The 20,292-nt window shown below is 49.4% G+C and overlaps 1 protein-coding gene across 1 annotated transcript in view; it reads right to left on the bottom strand.

The window, feature by feature from the left end:
* Positions 1 to 20,063, bottom strand: part of Whrn (whirlin) — an 87,912-nt gene extending 67,849 nt beyond the window's left edge. Inside the window, 1 exon segment of the mRNA XM_028892646.2 lies at positions 19,392 to 20,063. Coding sequence (XP_028748479.1) covers positions 19,392 to 20,009 — 618 coding nt within the window. The 5' untranslated portion in view covers positions 20,010 to 20,063.
* Between the last annotated feature and the right edge of the window lie 229 nt (positions 20,064 to 20,292).

A 20,292-nucleotide genomic window follows, 5' to 3' on the forward strand; every position in this document is an offset into this window, starting at 1 on the left:
GCCCTAGAAAACTCCAGCTTCCTCAATGCAAGGCTATGGGAGCTGCCAGCCACATCACTCAGACCATTCTGGAGTCTGATGCCGACTCTTCTTTGAGGATAAATGTTGCTTTCTGGGATTGTGGAGGGCAAGAACATCTAGGGCTTTCTGTAAAAACAGAAAGAATCAAGGTTCCTGAGCCAGCACTTTCGGTGGCCAGGCACACTCGGAAACACAGCTTTGGCCCCCTGGAACTGGAAGGCGCATGCCCGCCACTCCACCCTCTTTAATTAACTGCAAGTGCGTGTCTGGTGGGCAGGCTCTCCACAGTCAGCTGCTACCTTCCAGCCTCCACCCTGGCTCATCTCAAAGGAGGTCAGCAAACGGAGGAATGCATTCGGAAGGACAGCTGGGGACGGCCACTCCTCTGGCCTTTCACACTGACTCCAGGCTACTACCTTGACTCCTGTGGTTCCGGCCATCTGGGGACAGCAAGGTCCCAGTCACAAGCATGCCGAGCCGGTCACTGTACTTCTCTTAGCAGGGTGCACCCGGTAGCCTGCAGCCTCGGGCATCGGGGAAAACTGCGAAGGCCTCGGGGCTGGCGAGACAGAGAGCCAGGCCATGGGCAGTCTTGCTAGGGGACCTGAGGTTTCGCCCCGCCTTTGCTGGGCCTCCATTTTGCCATCTGGCAATAAGCAGGTTGGACCTTGTGACCGGGTAAGGTACCTCCCAAATGGATCTTCTAAATCTGTCTGATTCGGGGCCATAGAGTGAGTGGTCATCCATGACAGCGGAGAGGTCAGGGCCTTGGGGACATGGCGGGACAGACACCAGGCAGGCTGGTGGGCAGGGTCCCCAGTTCTCTTCATTCTGGGGGCGAACACTCAGAACAGTTAGCTCCTGTTCTTACCATGTCACTGGCTCATACCCTTAAACCTGGTGTAAACTTGGGACTCTGAGGTGTCCTACCAGCTGGGAGGGGCAAGAGGCATTCAGAACAACAACAACAGTAACAACAACAACAACAACAACAACAGGGAATATGGAGGAAGTACCCCGGGCGTGCCAAGAGGCAGATTCCAAATTGGGTTTACCAAAGAAGGCCAGGGACCGCTCCCACGGAGAGGTAAAAAGCACAAACACTTCTGTGAAAGCAACAGGTGCTGCCTGTGTGTGCTGCTGACATCAACACTTCTCCCCTACGACAGTGACCCTGGTACCACCAGCCTGTCTGCATGCTCAGTCAACTGCCTACTAGCTGTCTGCATCCGGCAAGTCCCCACGCTTCTCTGTCCATCAGTTTCTGTGGTGCAAGCTGAAGATCAGCCTTCTGCGCCCTCTGTGGGTGGAGGAGCCCACTCCAAGGGCAGCTGTCGGAGCGCTCGGTTCTCACCATGGTCGTCGTCGCCCTACTGGAAAAACCAGACCCAGCAGCTCCCCTGTGCTTTTCCAGGGCAAATCAGAGCAGTCTCGATCTGACCAGCAGATGGTGTGGGGTGGAGGCTATCCATCACCAGACCGACATTCAGGCCCGCGTCAAGATAAAGGGAATATGGATTATGCCTTCAGGTCTCCACACGTGGTTCTCCCAAGAGGCCAATCACCTCGCTCAGCTCTTTGGAGCTGACTCTGATGCCCCTCCCCAGCAGAGGTCAGAATGACCCAATTGATTCCCTGCAGAGGACAGAGGAACAACCTGGACCGGCCACGGTGCAGGACTAAAGGGTCACGCTAACACAGCGACGGGTCGTGCTCAAGGACGTGCGTGGACCCAGACATGAAGAGGGCCACAGGGCACACCATCAGGTGACAGACAGCTCAGGCACAAACAAGTTTTCCCACATCCAAGGTGAGAACAGAAAAACAAAACACAAAATAGACAACAACAACAAAAAAGAAAATAACAAAACGATCTTCTTTGGTCATAAATGGACTCATAATGGAAATTTTAGGCCCATTCATTCATTCATTCATTCATTCATTCTTTATTGCTTTCAGTGTTTTGAGACAGGATCTCACCTAACACAGGCTGGCCTCAAACTCATGATCCTCCTGCCTCTGCCTCCCAGGGGCTGCGATTATAGGTATGCACAATCATGCTCAGCTCCACTTTTTTTAGATGAAAATTATTTGGTGGGCTATTTCATGACCAGTTCGGTGAAAGTCATGTGTTTCCACACTGCAAGAGGATTACCAGCCAGCATGGAGTTCTTACTCCTCTAACACTGGAAATTTGGGCTTTCGCTTCTTGCCACTAGAGACATTTCTGATTAACATCCTCTCAGGTACAGTTTTGAGTACAAGTGCATCTAATTTCCTAGATTGGGCATCTTCATTTATGTACAACCACAGTCTCTGGGAAGATGTGCTCAGGACCTGCTTTTCTGACTGCTGCGATTCCCATGGCCACCTGCAGGGGGCAGCAATAGAAAATCACAGTGACAACCATCATCTTCCAGCTGTACAAATGAGGAAAGACATGTCTTATGCAAGGTCACAAAGGAAGTAACAGGCAGGGCTTGGATATGAATCTAGGGTTCTCCAACTCCCACCACCACTCCCTCACTAGGGGTTCAGGTACCACAAGGCCAGAAAAGCCAGCTCTACACCTTGTCTCCAATAGGGGAGTTTTAAAAGGGGAACATGGGACTCTCAGGCTGCAAGCTGGCAGTAGTCCTCAGACTTCTGAACTCTGAGCAGGTGCTAGGGATGGCCACATGGCCTGAAAAGGCCTCCCCATTCAGCCTGCTTTGAGAGAGAGTAGAACTGCCAGTGTGGCCTCTGCCCTGACAGCATATTTCAATGTCGTAAGAAATAAAAACTCTAATGAACGCCATTTCTTTAGTGTTAATGACCTCTAACTGTAAGGGCCCCAGACTCCTGGTTCAGCACCCAGACCAGCACTGCAGAGCGGCCAGACTCCCTGTAGAAGGAAAGTGGCCCCTATCCCTTCCCTGTGCTGGCTGAGGAAGCAAGCAAGCTTCTTTTTTCCGGCAGTGTGTCTCAGCCCTGCGCCAGCCCTGCCCCTGGCAGCTGCACGCCCTGCCGGCCACCTGAGCTTTCTAGCAGTATCAGGTGCTCCAGGCTCCTTTCCACTTCAGGCCTCTGCACGTGGGGCTCCTGTGCCTCCAAGTTCACCTCTCTACATTCTTACTACAGGCGATCATTTTATCTACGTCGTCCCCAACACTGGAAGGCAGAAAACTCTTCTGGCTTGATATTGGGTGTATCTGGGGGATAGGAGCTAGAAAATGTAGAAAGGGGCAAGGGATTCCACATAAAGTGATAGGCAGTGACATGGGCATGAAAGCCTTCCTCTTATTGTTGGCCACCAGCAGGGGCGTCACATCTCAGAAGGGTCCATGACTTCTCTAGGAAAACTAAAACCATTCATTTCATATTTCAGTTGTTTTGTTTTTAAATCATGCTAAACAGTCCAGCCGAAGTCTAAATCATAGTCTTCCTGCCTCTACCCCTTGACCTTGAGTGCTAGGATTATAGGTACCCCACTGCTGATTTCTAATTTTGTTTTGATCCTAGAAACCTCAGAATTCAATTTAATTAACACACAAACACTTTCTAAGATTATTTTTGTTTTGTTGTGTGTGTGTGACTTAAGTATGTATAATATATGTGTATTCATGAGTGTACTGGTACCCGAATGTCCCTTGTGCGTGTGAAGATTGAAGGACAACCTTGGATGTTGGTCCTCAATTTCCACTTTAAGATGGGGTTCTCAACACATGAACTATGAACCAAAGGCTGAGGGGCCCCCAACTGGATCGGGCCCTCTGAATAGGTGAGACAGTTGATTGACTTGATCTGTTTGGGAGGCATCTAGGCAGTGGTGCCAGGTCCAGGGCTCGTTGCATGAGTTAGCTGTTTGAAACCTGGGACTTATGCAGGGACGCTTGGCTCAATCTGGGAGGAGGGGACTGGACCTGCCTGGACTGAGTCTGTCGGGTTGATCCCAGTCCTCGGGGGTGGCGTTGATCTGGAGGAGATGGGAATGGGGGTTTTGCTGGGGGGAAGGGGAGGGGGGCGGAAGGGGGAGGAGAGAGCAAGGGAATCTGTGGCTATTATGTGGAACTGAATAGTATTGTAAAATAAATAATAATAATAATAAAAAAATTAAAAAAAGATGGGGTTCTCTCTTGGGACTGAAGAAATGATGTCTCAGTGGTTATGAGCACTTGCTGCTCTTGCAGAGAACCCAGGTTTGGTTCCCAACACCCACATGATGGCTTACCATTACCTATAATTCCAGTGCAAGGAGATCCAGAGCCTTTACTGGCCTGTTCGGGCATTACATGCCTGTGGTGCACATTCAGACAATGCCCTCTTCTGACCTCCAAGCACATGGTGCACACATACACAAATATTCAAAGCACTTATACACATGAAAATATATCTTTTCAAAATAAAAGATAAATAAAAGCTCTCTCTCTCATCAGATTCTCGTAGAAATGCTGTGATTAGAACTACTGTCCTCTTATGTGGGTTCTGGGGATTAAGCTCGGGTCCTCACAGTTGTGTGAGGTGCTTTACCCATCAGCACTCTCCCCAACCCTCTAATTAGTAGAGTCTAATATAATCTCTGATCCCTCTGCCTTTTTTTAAAAAATACAAGGTCTCTCTGCAAAGCCCTGGCTATTCTATGTAGTAGTCCTTGCTATGTAGACCAGGCTGGCCTCGAACTCACAGTGGTCCACCTGCCTCTGCCTCCTGAGTGCTGGGATTAAAGGCGTGTGCCACCATGTCCAGCTCCATCTGCCTTTTTAATGAAGCACCTTTAAAGAGTAAGCCATTTACCACTTTTTACCTAGTTAGGAATATTAGTTAAGATATATAAAAATAAATGAATTAGGTTGGGGATTTAGTTCAATGGTAGAGCGCCTGCCTAGCAAGCACAAGGCCCTGGGTTCAATCCTCAGCTCAAAAAAAAAAAAAAAGGAAAGAAAGAAAGAAAAATAAATAAATGAATTAAATAGGTAGAGTATAAAGAGGGAATGAAATCTCACCACTGTGGTAGGTGCTCACTAACACAGACGCTGGATGGATGAACATGTGACCCTGAAATCACAGCACATGTCTAGGACTAAAAACTTCTGTGCAGTCAGAGGCAGAGATACTTCCCACAATAACTCCGATGTCCCCTCCTTCCTCTCCCGAGCTTGGTCTAAGAATACACATGAGTTATATACATCCCCTTACACAAAAGTTGCACGCTGTTATTTCTGTATTGTCTTGGAATGATGGCATACTTGTTTCATGGTCTGGTTAGAACATCCTATCAGTCAACCACAGCTTCACTGCAGCATCACCAACATCTGCATGCCAAATTGGGAACATGATGTGGTCCATCTGCTCCAGATCTGTACGCTTGAGCTGCTGCAAACATGGAGGAAATGCCCTCCCTCTGTGGGAGTCCTGCAGCACCCATTCCTGAACCACAGCTAATGCAAGCATCCTGAAAGAACATGATGTGCGCAGGAAGGAAAACTTCAAGGAGGCAGGGGATCCCATGCACAGGAAGTGGGCTCTCAGGAACAGGAAGTGTGGCGGTGCCAGAAGGATGTCCGGAGGTAGCACACAAGTGGGAAATGATGGGTTTCTTTAATGTTATGAAATTTGTCTTTCACGGGTCTCCTGAGGGTCCACCCCTCCCCGGGAACTAGTAGGTAATGTTTGCTTGGGAGGCGGCGGGAAGGGCACTACATCTTTATAGAGGTAGACCCTGGTAAGTTGCCCATGCTCTTTTAATAACCACAACAATGCTCCTTTATCAGCCCTGCTGGACTCACTGAGTCTCTCACACACAAAGACCATGAAAGTAGAAGTGCTAACTGGGAAAAGGAGATCAGAGGAAATGAGAAGGAGGTGATGATCAAAATACACTGCAGTCCTATAGAACGAAAGCCATCGCTGTGTGTCACATCCGCTAACAAAAACAGAAAGAGACTTGCCTTTCATCAGAGCCTCACTGAGAGCCAGCCCCCTCTCTCTTCCCTTTGGGTCTTTCACCTCCTCCAAAGCCTCCCTGTGAAAGAGGAAACCTCCACTCCTGCCCTGGGAACACGGATCCCCAGGGCTGGGACAGAGATCTGACATCTAAAAGCCACCGTTCTTCACTGTCGTTGCCCCTAATAACTTAGTGGGTTGCAGCTTGCTGTTTAACAAGAATAAAAAACAAAAACACTAAAACCATCAACAAGCAAAAGGAGGTATTCATTGGGGGAGGTGACACCCTGACCTTGGAAGGAATCTGTAAGAAATCTGCAAGAGAACATGGGTGACAGTGACCACAACTCTCAAGATGAGGGCAGAGAAGTTTCCAGAAAGATATTGATTCCTTTTCAATGCAACTCTTCAACTGTACACAAGGCTTCCTTTTGGTGCCTTATAAGTTAAGTAAATTGCTTTACAAATGTTCTTTTATTTTTTATCTTTTTTTTTTATTCTCTCTTTTTTGGAAGAACTAACAATGCTCTTGGAATCACAAATACAATTGCTCAAGATGAGTCTCGATGGGTTTGCAATGGAGTGTTTTATGGCCTGCAATCAATGTCCAAAGCGCATGTCTGTTTCTATCAATGTCAATTTCTCGGAGCAGGAGTAGATCCGCCGAGGGGGTTGATTCTCCTCACAGCCTGGTTACAGCCTCAGCCCTCACTGCGTGTTGACCTTTCTCCGCTGAAAAGGGACAGGCTTGCAATTTAACTCAATTTCAGCCTGAGGAATCTGAATTCAAGGTGGACGACCAGCCATCTTTTACAAAGCCAACCCAGCAAATGTCAGAAAGAACAAGATTGATAGAGTTGATGACATCGAATACAAAACTTGTTATTAAATAGGCAGAATACCAATAAGAAGTTACATGTCAAAAAGCGTGAACACAAACCACAGACATGGAAAATGGGATAGTGTTTGTCTACCAGCTTGGAAAATGGAAAAGAAATACAATATCAAGTGTGGGCACAGATTGTTAGAAATGAGGGCTCTCACATGCTGCTAACGTGGGTAGGAGGGACTATCAAAAAACAATTTCCTTCCTAAGAGCAGTTTGGCCACAGTTATCAAAAGTCTGAAAATTATGCCTCTCCCCTGAGCCAACAGCATCTCCACAGAGACAGCCCAGGGGATTATTAGCGGCGTGCTTAAAGATTAATGTGCGGCGATGTGGAATGCAGCAATATGGATAACACTGAAAACACAGACTGTCCAACAAGAAGAAATTAGTTAGATAAATCACATATCTCTCTTCCTTTCGATATATTATGCTATCATTAAAAACCACATACTAGAAACATTTATCAAGGTGGGAAATCTGTCTTAGTTCATTGCTGGGCAAAAGCAGCAGACAGACAAACGCATCAGATAGGCAGGTGTGTGGGGACTTCCAAACAGCAAGGTTCTCCCAGGCAGAGTGGTGACTCCCAAAACAGTGCTCATGGACGACTGGAAACACATGGGCCAAATTATAAACAGGAATCAGTTCCTGGTAGATGGGATTATCTACAGTTCTAAGACCTCTGCTTCTTTTTTAAGTTTCATTAACTTGTGTTTTGCCTGAATGTACATGTGTGCACCACAGCCATGCTTTGTAGGTGCAGAGGACAGAAAAAGGCATCAGTCTCCTGGAACCGGAATTACATATGGCTATGAACAGTCATGTGGGTGCTGGGAACTGAACCCAGGTCCTCTGCAAGAGCAATAAGTGCTCTTAACTGCTGAGCCATCTCTCCAGCCCCCTCTGCTTTTTACACACACACACACACACACACACACACACACACACACACACACACACAAGCACACATACGCTTTTCTGAACTTGAGAAACTATTTCATTTATCATTGTGTGTGTATAAGGTATTGGGGGGGGGCATGCAACATGGGGGGCATGCAACATGGAGGTCAGAGAACAAAAGTCCGGCGTCTATTCTCTTCTGCCACCTTTATGTGGGTCTCAGGAACTGAGCCAGGTTGTCCGGCTTCCATAGTAAGCCCTTCTGTTAGCTGAGGCATCTTGCCAGCCTACTGTATTTCACCTGAACCGTTATATTGTAGGTCATTCAAATAAATACAGAGAGGAACACACACACACACATACATAGACAAGTACACACACACTTTACTTCTTTAAAGTAAACACGCAGACTTTTTCCATGAACCCAGCTATTCCATATGAACCCAGTAAGCTGGGCCTTGGACTTGTCCAATCAGGCAAGAGGATGGTAGATGGTCACCAGCTTTTCACAGGGGTGAGCCGCAAGTCCTCAGATCTTGTTTTGATAGTTGTGGGGATGAAGTCAGGAAATGTACCATACAGGATATTTCACCAGCACTGGCTTACTCTAATGGCGAGAAGGGGAACAAGGGGGTGAGTTGAGGTGACTGTCATCCAGCAGAGAATTTTCATCGACAATGCACAAAATAAAACCTTGACAGAGCCAGGTAGAGTGGTGTATGCCTTTAATCCCAGCATTAACGGGGCAAAGGCAGGAGGATCTCTGAATCTGAAGCCAGTCTGATCTACATAGAGAGTTCCAGGACAGCTATGGCTACATAGAGAGAAGCTAGTCTTAAACAAAGCGAAGCCAAACAAAACAACAATAACAACAACAAAAACCAAATCAGCATCTGATAAAGGTCAGGGCATGGCCAGACAGGCAGAACAGAAAGTAAGAGTCAAGGGGGACAATGGGAAGATGCCGGTGTGGCTCCTCTCCCCAAAGTCTATCATAAAATACAAGATACTCAGGAAAGGCAGGGTAGCCAGGACCCGGGTTTTCTGCCTCCTTGTGGGTTTCCTCATCAAATGGCTATACAGTCATTTCCACAGGACAGAACTCAGGGAGGAAACACACACTCACAGAAGCCTTCCTCTTGCCACCAAGACTTCTAGTGGAATTGTGCCAGTGAGTGTGTGCTTTGGAGGCAGGCAGGCCTGGGTTCCAACACCGACCTCACTTCCTGTCTTCTAGGTGTTCATGGCCAATCACCTGTTCTTATGATTCCCAGTGTCCCCTTCCTTGGGGATGTGGAAGAGTCATGTGGGGGTGCAAAAGAAGCTCTTGGTGATACAGGCCAATATGCTGTGGATTATAAGTATCTTGTGTGTTGCTCACTTCATACCTTCTCTGGGACCAGAAGGATCATCGTTTGGTAGGTACATTAATACAGTCTCTGCATGGCCACCTGCACCTGCATTTAGAAGTAAAGAAATCTGAGCAGAGAAGTGAGGTGACTTGCCTATACTGCATGGTAGCTCACATTAAAAAAAAAAAAATGTTTCTTCTTTTACATTTATTTACTTAATGTGAGTGTGCATGTGTTTGGGTCCATGTGTGAAGGTGAGAGGACAACATTCAGGAATCAGTTCTCTCCTACCATGTGAATTTTGGGGCTCAAACTCAGGACGACAGGATTGCTGCAAGCACCCTTAACCACTAAGCCATCTCCGAAGCCCTCACCAACTTTGGTAAAGCTAAGATGCATGCTGGAGACCTACAACAGCATAGAGCTAGGCTCTGAAGCCAGAGCTGGCTCCAGCAGTACGGGACATCACCCCTATCTGCTGTTCCTCTGGTCAAGAAAGCCTGGGTCTACAACCTGGCTCTGCTCTTGAACTTGCCCCATCAGGGACGCCGGAGCTAACAGCCAGCTTCACGGCGGCACAGGGGAAGCTTCGGTTTTAACCCGCAGTGTTCCGATCCTGCTCTCGCGGCCATGTGGATGGAGGCAGGGACCCTTCCACACAATGAGATGACTTCACCTGCATCCGTCCGTGACAACAGGCACAAGACAAACTCTTTGCAAGGGTCTGCTGTGAGACTGAAATGGGTCGATACCGCAGTCAGTGCTGGCTCACTGTAAGCCCTCGCTCAGAGTCAAAGTTATTATCCTGATGATGACGAATGAAGAACACAGTATGGAATACTATTTATTAAGTTGTGGTGGGAGTGAAGCAGGTTGGTACAGGGGGGCAGGATGAGAAGGTTTCCCACAGATGGAAGTGACGGCAGGGGCCGGGCAGGTCTGTGGGGGATGCACCCAGGCTTGGTCTACTGGGTGTCAAAAGGTGGACAGAAACAAGCCTTGTTTCGCAGAGTATGCCACCTGGCTGGTCATGTGTGGGTTCCATTTGGGGACCTGGTTGGAAACAAACAACAAAAACTGTCTGTAGGTAAAAGTGGATGAGGTTAAGTACCTTGGAGGACAAGTTAGAGTCTGACCCTTGCCTTGTGATCTTCCAGCTCAAGAGCAAGGATCTAGAGAAGGCAAGGCCTGGACAGAATAGATGACAGAGCTGAAGGGCAGCCGCCATGAGGAGACCTGTGCTCTGAAATGCCCTGTGAAGGATTGGGCTTGGACGCTCCTTCTGTATCGGGGCTGGAGCCATCCCCACAGCAGATAGGCAAAGAAAGGCAGATCACGGGCATACACCGGGGCAGGAGGACAGCAGGACAGCAGGGCTAGAAAATGTGCAAAAATACAGACATTTGAGGGAAGAGTAGAAAGAATCCGTATGTATTGACTTTAGATCTTTCTTAAGCCTGGAAGAAGTCTTGGGAGAAGAACTGGAGACACTGGGGCTCCAGGAAGAGAAGAAGGTATGAGTGCCGATATTTGCAAAGAGGAGGAGAGGAACAGAGGGAAGGAAAGGGTAAGCTGGGTCCACATACAACAGAGCAAGTCACCCCACCTTGGAGTCAGAAGATTAAAGGGCAGAAGGAAAGCCGCTATCCAAACGTTTGAATGCAATCTTGCATAGCTACATGGGAGATGAACTTCCAAAACCTGGACCACATTTCTTAATCAGAAACCTCTTAAAGAGTTCTAGCAAACCATTTCAGATGTTGTTTAAATCAATTACAAGTTTTTTTTTTCCCTCCTTAAGTACAAAAAGTCTGTGCTATCAAATCAAACTCTCACCTGCATTAATTGCTTTAATAGGCTCTGGAAATAGCAGCCTCCTCACCTTCCTCATGGGGACCCCTGGGGAGCCCATCAGAGAAGGATGCTGAGACCAGGGACAAGGCTATCTTCTCTGGGTTGTCTCATAAGTCTCCCATTATTTAAGGCCTCACACAAAAATAATCAAAAGGCAGGTGGGAACACCCAGTTCCATTTATTCACCGAGCTTTATTGTGGCTATAAAGCAAAACTGCAGATACCAAAAGCCAGATAGGAGCCATTGCATTTTAAAAGATGTGTGAGGATGTTCACTACACTGGGCACATGACTCTGCAATTCAAACAGCTACAAGCAGTACACAGGCCCCAGGTCCTGCTATTTTCTTCCAATAACACTTAAGAGCAGAGCAACACAAACAAACAAAATTCCCAAACAATTAAGTAGGCACACTCAAAGGTTTCAAAGCCAAGTCAGAACCATTGATAATATTTCTTCACTGTAGTGCTTGCAGTGAGACCTCCATGGTCAAATTTTTCCAACTTTCAATAGGCAATGATATAAGGACAATGACATGTTTGTGAGGACCATGAGTTATGTTCAGTATTGGGGATGTCTGAGTCACAGAGAGACAAGGAGGCCTGCCCAAGGTCACTGCTAAGAAACACTGACAGGTAAATCCAGACCCACTTCCAAATTCCGTCTACAGACTTCCCTTCCTTAGACTTTACCGTCCATCAGCTGACCTTACACATCTGGAATGGTGTTCAAGGCAGGGGTCGGGGATGAGGGGATAGGGTTTTAAGAGTGGCCAGGTGGGCCCAGCTTGCTGTTTGATTTTCAGATAGGGTCTCCTGGGTCCCAGGAACCTCTAATTCCTTATGTAGCCAAGGGTGACCTTAAACTGATTCTCCTGCCTCAGTCTCTCCAGCGCTGAGGCTATAGGTGTGGACCACCACACAGTTTATGTGGTCCTGGGGATTCAGGACATCATGTAGATGAGGCAAGCATTCTACCAACTGAATACATCCCCAGCACCTCTGGGCAAGTGTGTGTGTGGATACATGTTAGAGGTGCGGATCCTGAAACAAGCAGGATTCCCCACACTTCAGTGTGGGTGTGGCTTGGATTTGCCTGGGGACTTTATCAACTCTTAGGCTTAAAGCTAACATTTGGGAGTTAACAAGTTAGCACTAGACTCTAGATATTTATAGATACCACCCTTTCCTAATCATTTATTTATTTGGAATCTCCCCATGCAGTCCAGGCTGGCCTGGATCTCCCTGTGTAGCTTAGGTTGGCCTCAAACACAGTCCCCCCCCCCCCCCCGAGAACTGGGTTCTGGCGGCAAACACACTTCCTGATGTCTTTTTTTTTATGTCCCTCCTTCAGCCTACAGCCTTAGGACCCAGGGACAAAGCCATCTTGGTACTATGGAGGAAGGGTAATGTATTTGCTTTGCTTTCTGAGTCCAGAGGATGCTGATATTAGCAAAGTCAGGTAGGAAGGAAGAATATGCATGGAGCTGGCTGCCAGCTGAAGCACAGCCACAGCCAATTTAGCAGAAGGAACACAAATTCTCAACGGAGAAGGAGGCAAAGGTGCTGGGACTGGAGAAGAGAAGAAATGGACCCACTTCTGCATTCTCGAAGGATACCGCGTTGAAGCGCTGGTGTGATTACTGGAGACCTAGCCTGGTGCATGTTGGGGCTTCTTGCAACTTGAAATTGCTTTAATAAAAACCCCAAAGCCAGATGAAGCTCACCCCAAATCGGTTCATTGATTGCATGAGAATGCATAAACAATTCTATTTTGGAACCACAGACACAATCAGACTGCTGAAATAACCCACTTCTGGGAACGGGGCTTTAAAATTAAGAGCAAAGTGATAAATTAACTTGCCAGCAGCAGGGTCTCACAAAGTGGATGTGGGCCACAGAAGGGGGGAAAAGCTGTTGTCTCCCCAGATATAGACAATGGCTTTTAGAAGCCTTTAAATAAATAGAGGGCTTCAAATGTTTTCTCACCTAGTCAGTCACCACCCCATTCACCCAGAACCATCCCAGAAGGAGGCAAATGGGAGGTCTATGCCCATTTCACCAACTCGTGACTGAGGTTCAGCCAGCTTTGTGCAAAGCACACACAACAGCTTACAGCTTTCCTTGGGTTTCCATTCAGTGTCTACACACGGACTTCCTTAGATCTTACACTCAGAAATAAAGGAATGCTTACTAGCCTGGCACATCATTCTATACATCCAATACATGTTCATTCATTTATTGAAGTACCTCTAGGGAGCCCCAGGAGGCATGCTGGGGCTATGGGAGCGAATGGGACACAGGCAGCGTTGGCTGTCACGGAGTTTCTATGTGGTGGGGAGGTGGATGGTTGAGAGACATAACTGCCCATCTTGTGGTGACAGCCGTGCTGAAGGGAACCAAAGGAGGATCAAGGGTTAGAAAATCGGGATGGAGGTGAAGGTACTGCCTTCAGGAGGGTGGCAAGGATACAGGGCATCAGGATGTCACAGCACTTAAAATACTTGATGACTTGTAGATGCCATTGGAGCTGGGCCCTGCTACTTGACTCACTAAGGACAGGGGTTGTGTCCTCCTTGTCTCTAACTTCCAATGTCATAGGTTTGCGGCTCAGAGAACGTATGGACCTATGGCTCTAGCGGACAATGAGATGGGCTGGAAGACGTCGCTTTGCGCTGAGGTTAGGGTCTCTGAGTAACTCTCAAATGTCAGACTCAAGTTAAGACATCTGCCTATCTCCCAGAGGGTTCTGACACTGCCTTCCAGGATGCTGGCTACACAGGCCTTGGGGACCTCCTTGACCATGCTCTTCCTTGCCTCCCACCTCTGCTTGGGACAGTGAAATGGCACAGGAGGGTCAAAACGCCCAGCACAACACAGACACTCCGAACAGGGATCTAGTAACGCAAAGGCGGGACGTGGCAAATGCCGACTGAGGCTCCGCAGGATGAGGCCGTGTGAACACACCTTCAGCAACTCTAACAACTTCACTCTGGTGGAGATGCCATCCTGGGGGAGGCCGTAAATGGTTGGGGGCTGGGGCAGGTGTAGGAATCTTCATCCTGCTCAATGTAGCCATTAACTTAGAACTCCTTTCCAGGGGTGGGGATGTGGCTCAGTGAGTAAAGTACCTGCTGCGCAAGCATCAGGATCTGAGTTCACATCCCCAGCACCTGCTAAAAAGGCAAGTGTGGCCGTGAATATCTGTACTCTAACGCTGGGCAGTATGGGGGGCAGGGGCGGGGGCAGGCAGGTTCCTGGAGCTCACTGGCCAGTCAGTCCAGCCAAATTGTTGAACTACAGGTTCAGTGAGAGACCCTGCCTCAAAAAATAAGGTAGAGAGCAATAGAGAAGGACACGTGATGTCAACCTTGACCTGCTCCCACACACACACACTTGCATGCATAAGTGCACACTCCCACACAAACACATACATATACCCCTACACACACACACACACACACACACACACACACACACACACACACACACACACACAAATCTGGTCTCAAATGAAAAGAAAAGGAAAAGGAAATCAAAAGCAAGACCCATGTTCCCTGACCCTTGGCACTGCTGCCCGCAGCTGCCACCTGGAGTGCCGGGAAGGGGACGGAAAACATGCTTCCCACTCTGCACCTGCCCGGCTGTGAAAGTATAAGGAACTGTGGCAGCCCAGGCACTTTTTAAAAGCGCCCCCACCCTGCGGCACAATTAGACATCTGTGAGCTTAGACTCCAGCTTGCATGCTTGCTTGGGGGTTTAAAAAGGAAGAAAAAAAGGAATGGGTATGAGAAGATTGGTATTTCAGCCTGCAGCTACTTCCAGCCATTTAATGTCATTTCTTCTAATCAGATTCTCTGGTCCTGACTGGGGACTTGAGTGATGTCCCTAAGCAATGGGGACCAAACAGCCACAAAAGAGCCTTGCTAGAAAGCTGGTAGGAGCCCTAATCCCCTCCAAATGCCTGCTTCTATGCAAAGCCCTTTGCAGGATGGAGGGGAGATTAAGAATCCAAGGAGACATGCATGAGCAGGCAGGCAGGCGCAGATGACAGGCAGCCTGTTCTTGACAGGTGCACATGGGGCTGCGTCCCTGCATGGGGCTGGAGATAGGCCGAGGTGGCGAGCAGCAGAACTCACAGAAGCCTGGGATGCAGCAGCGGTGGTGGTGACCCACACTGCTCTCTGCAGGCAGCTCCATCCAAATGAGCACCTGAGGCAAGTCACAAACCACCTGGGGTTGTCAGCAGATGGGGGCGACCGAGGTTCCAAAGCCAGCGCTGGGCTGACTCTGTTCCCCTTTCATGTCCAGCTTCCAGCCAGAAGACACGAAATCTAGCAGACCATCGACGCTCCCATGCAAAGGCAGTACTGATAAAACGTGGCTTTTGATTTAACAGCAAATAACCGGCTGCAAGATTTGTCTCACACAGGCATCGTTTCCTAAAGCCCCGAGTGTCAGCCTGAGCCAATAAATATACAAGACTGAATTAAAGACACAGACCCTCCCCCAGACCTGCATACACTCTGGATATGAGATAACCAAGAGCTTTCTAAAGAGTGGACTCTCTGCAGGTCACAGCTGACAGGATTCATGAGAACCAAGAATTGTTACTGGACCAGAGAGGAGCCAGTGTGCACCCATGGTTTCCACCTGGAGCCCAGAAAGAGACCAGGTGCAGGAAGCCAGGCTTCAGATACAAATCTGGAAGTGATAAGAATATGTAGTGGCCTCACTAACCATGACAATGTAAAACGACAAATATGTCATTTCAAACCTCCTGAACCAAACAGAATGACTTGTATTAATGTTGACAGATTCCTCCTGGGGTTATTATGCAAAGGAACGGGAAAAGTGACAGCTCTAATTAATTGGAAGGGCCCACAAACACTTCTCAATGTCTGGAACATTTCAGATTCTAATTTGCTGCTCAGATTTACCTGTGGGAATGCTGGGAATGCAATGAAGCTGTTAATTTTTATTAAGTACACACACATACCCCCCCACACACACCACATACACCCCCACACACCCCCCACACCCCCCCCCCCCCCCCCCCCCCCCCCCCCCCCCCCCCCCCCCACCCCCCACACACACCCCCCCCCCCCCACACACACACACACACACAGCACCTGGATATCCTAAGTGCTGCTACCTACATCAACAAGGGACTAAAGAGGCTAGTGGGTGAGTGAGTGGATTTGCTCCAGTGCTCCCAAGGCGGTGCTGTTTGTGCCCCAACCCTCCTGGCAATTCCCACTCACTCTGGACTCACCCCAGGGTGAGAGGTGTTCCTGGGTTGAGAGGCAGGAGTGGGAGACCGCAGCCGGGCTCCCGTCAGTACAGTGTGTAGCCCATGGATTTCCTGATTTAGCAGTTGCCCAGGGGTGCCAAGCTTCCCTTCTCCCAATCCACAGCCAATTCTTTTTGCCTTAATTGAAGGCAATTCCAAAAGAACAAGAACACAGATGATCAGACGGTCTCCATGCCTTCTGGGTAGCACATGCCAAGCAAATCAGACTCCCGGAGCTGGGAAGGACCTTGGACAGCTCCAGACTCATCTAGCCTGGAGCAGATCATATCAGTCAGTGACTTGCCCAAGGTCACACATGGCAAGGGTGCAGCAGAACTTAATGTAGCAAGTAGTCTATGGAGACCTTGGCTGACTGATCTAGCATGTCTGTCTGGAGACATTTGAAAGAGCGACTTAAAAAAAATTTTAATAGTTTGACTCTTGTTCATTCCAAATAGCTTCTCCCCCCTCTCAAAACTCAAACATTCCAACATAATTCTACATAGTAAATGCTTTGCCTAAATTGGACCCATCACTGCTGATTGGATAACTGGACTTCAAAAGAGGAATGGAATCCTGTTGGGCACAGGATAAAATCCTGAGCAAGTTGCTTTGGGTATCAATGGATATAAGATCAGTCAGGAAGAGAAGCTGAGTAAACTTTGTTTACTTGATCCCTCTTTTAAAAGCTGCGTTCCTCTCTGATGCACAGGCGCTCTGACACTTTGATTCTTAAGAGTTCATTTTAATTGGATTCTCTTTATGCTGTATATGCATACAAACAATCTCTCCTCTGGGAAAGTTCTGAGGTTCACTTCCTTTTGCCAACACGAAAGAAAAATACAGGTTTTTGTTTTTAATTGAAAAGGCGTCTTCTACTAAATGGAATGGGGGACCCTGAGACAGAAACAAGACACAAGTAGAAAACTCAGGGTCACTGAATGAAGCCTGGAGTCCAGCGAGCATCTGTGTACACTAACCATGGAGCCCTCTGAGTCCCATAGCTCATGGCTGACCCAGAGGTCACACACACAGAATTCCCAGGTAATGACGTGTGTCTCCTGGAAAAACTAGGGCCCCTTCCGGGTCTCAGGAAGGGGCTTTATTCTCTGCATTTTATACAAATATGTCAACAGTTCTCCGGGTGTTCTAACTGTTCACCTGAACATGATGCCACCCTACAGTGGTGTCCTCTGTTCCGTATTACCACTGAAAATTCTGTCCCCTCCGTTCCCTGGAGTTGGGATGACACACCATTCCTCTTGCCCGATGCTTCTGAAGGGTCCCAGGATCGCGGGTCTGACACTGGTTAGAAGAAGTGCTCCCTTAGGCCGGGAGCTCATGGTAGTCACCAGGAGGAAAAGGGATGCGCAAGTCAACTCTGCTCACACAGACCCTTGTGCTGCGGATCTCACACTTCAAGGATGTTCCTGCTCTATTCCCTTCAACCCCGGGGCAAGTGTTCCTTTGCAGGCTTCCTAAACTGTGCTTGGAGAGCTGAGGTGTCCCTCTGTAAACATCAAGCAGGAGCTGATGCGAGGTAGGTCCCTGAGCCCCAGTTCAAGAGCACCCAGGAGCAGCTCCGGGAGGTTGAGGCATACAGTCCCGATCATGACCTTTTTGATGCCAGAAACTGAATGGTTCAGCCAGATCTGAGCTGCAAACTGGAGGAGGAGCCTCTATTGCTCATGTTCAAGTTGCCTCTCCAAAGTCTCTCACCTAGTGACGATTAAGTGACTCCAGTTTCTGTAAATTGCCACTAAAAATGAATCCGTGCTTGTAAATGACATTTGGATCAAGTCTCTGTAGAGCATAAATTCATCATTTTGGGAACTTTGGACCTCTTAGGACAACACTAATGGGCTATTTCTTTATAGATATATGGGATGCAAGATAAAGAGGAGAGAATCGTGTTGGGGGAGGAGCCTGAGAGAATGGGAAACCCACGAAGAGCTTTGCTAGCCCCCAGAATAATAAAAGGCCATTAAGCTTCTCCAGAAACTGGAAAGAATTTTTCAGAAACCTCAGGGGCCTCCTGAAAAAGGGGACCTTGAGTAGAGAAGCAAATGATCAAAGCCAAGGTCAGGGACAGAAGGTAGTGTCCAAGGTGCACACACACACACACACACACACACACACGTCATCCAGCTCCGCTCCTCTGACCACAAGTCACTGAACACCCCACAGGAAGCAGCCCTGGACCTTTGCTACCTAGGAGTTTCCCAGCAGCCAGTGTTCCCTGTTTGGTACAGCTGTGTGAGGTGGGCCAGAGAATAGGGTGAGGGGGGCTCACCGGCCAACCCTAACCAGGGGGAAGCATTTCTCTGAAGAGAGCAGATAGTGAACTGTCATTCCTTTCCTTGGAACTCCTCACTTCATGTTAAGAAGCAGTAGGCCGGGGCTAAGTGTTTATGAGAGAAAGATCCTTGAGTCCACCCAGGGACCAAACCCTGCATCTCATACTCCAACTGGCTGGTGTTCGCTCACTCTGGGACGTAAGATTAGCAGGCACGAATGTTCTTCCAGACAGCAGGATTAGATTGCTACTAGCTGGTTGTGGTGAGGTTATTTTTCTCAATTAACAGATACACACCACACACAAACACACACACACACAAAGTGCACCCTTTCATGGGACTGTGGGCTTCATTTCGGATGTTTGGGCAGTAGCCTAGTTTGCAACAAAGTCAGGAGCCACTTGTCTGGTCTGGCTTGTTCCGGGATACACCAGCTAGTCTGCAATAGCTCTGTGGTCACCCAGCCTCCTCCTGTGTCACCAGCAGTGAAACAGAACTTTTAGGGGCAGCACAGTGGATCATCAGTAATGCCAAGCAGGGGCTCTCTTCTACCATTCCTAGGATTCCACAGCCCCTTTCACACTTTGTGACCACACATTTGCTTATGTGATGCTGTGTTTGTGCCTTAGCCTTTAGGTCACCCAAGGCAAGAATCACCATTTCCTCTCTGCTTGGAACACCTGTCTGTGCCACACACTAGATATTCCTCTTTTAAAGTCGAGGCAGGGGGGCAAAACAAAAACATAACGGAGACCAGAAGGGTCAAGCGATTTGGTATAAGAGAAAACAGCACAGCGCAAGCGAAAAGGCAGTACTACACTGCCTGTACCGTCCCCTTACCACTCCCACAAGCCACAGCCCTACCTTGACAGCCTCCGCGTGGGTCACCCGGGCTAGAGATTTATCGTTGACGCGCAGAATCTGGTCCCCGACCCGCAACCCTTCTTTCTCTGCCAGGGAGCCCGGCTCCACTAGTGACACGTAGATGCCCACGCCGTGTTCCGAGCCCCCGCGGATGCTGAAGCCCAAGCCCTCGTGGGCCTTGGCGCGCCGCAGGCTCACGATCCGCACCTCCCCGGGCCCCGCGCCGTCGGGAGCGGCCCAGGCGGGCTGCCTATAGGGGGTGGTGGCGGGCAGGTAGAGGCCCTCGGCCGTATACTGGTCGAAGAGCAGCTGGTCGGAGCGCGGGATGACCAGTCGCAGCATGGGCAGCAGACGCCGCTTGACCGGGCTGTCCAGCAGGACGCGCAGGGTGCGCACCAGGTCGAAGACGTTGCGGCGCGCGTGGTACGCGTTGAGGCAGTGAGTGAACTGCTCCCGCTCGGGCTCGCTCAGCAGCGCCGTGAGCGCCTGGTGCAGCTGGCGCACGTTGGCAGACAGCAGCCGCAGCCCCGCGCCCCCGCCGCCGCCCGCCGCGGCCGCTGAGCCCAGCGAGCCGGTGGAGGACGAGCTCACCGACAGGCCGTCCAGCTGCGCGTTCATCTCCCCGCCGAGGCCCGGCCGCACTCGGGGCGCGCGGCGCGGGGCGGCTGCTGCACCTGCGGCCAGCGGCGCGACAGCTGGATTCCCGGGGGCGCGGAGGTCACGGCTGGAGTCTGGGCTTGGGGGAGACGCGGAGACTGTGACTGCAGTCTAGACTGGCTGGAGAGCGGAGACGACGGCTGTGGGGTGGGTTGGGGGGGGGGGGAGCGCAGGAGCGGTGGCTGGATCCTGGGGAGATGGCAGGGACCGTGGCTAGTGTCCCAGGGGCGCGAAGGCAGCCGGA

Source organism: Peromyscus leucopus, chromosome 2 (assembly GCF_004664715.2).
Source record: "Peromyscus leucopus breed LL Stock chromosome 2, UCI_PerLeu_2.1, whole genome shotgun sequence".
Lineage (NCBI taxonomy): Eukaryota > Metazoa > Chordata > Mammalia > Rodentia > Cricetidae > Peromyscus > Peromyscus leucopus.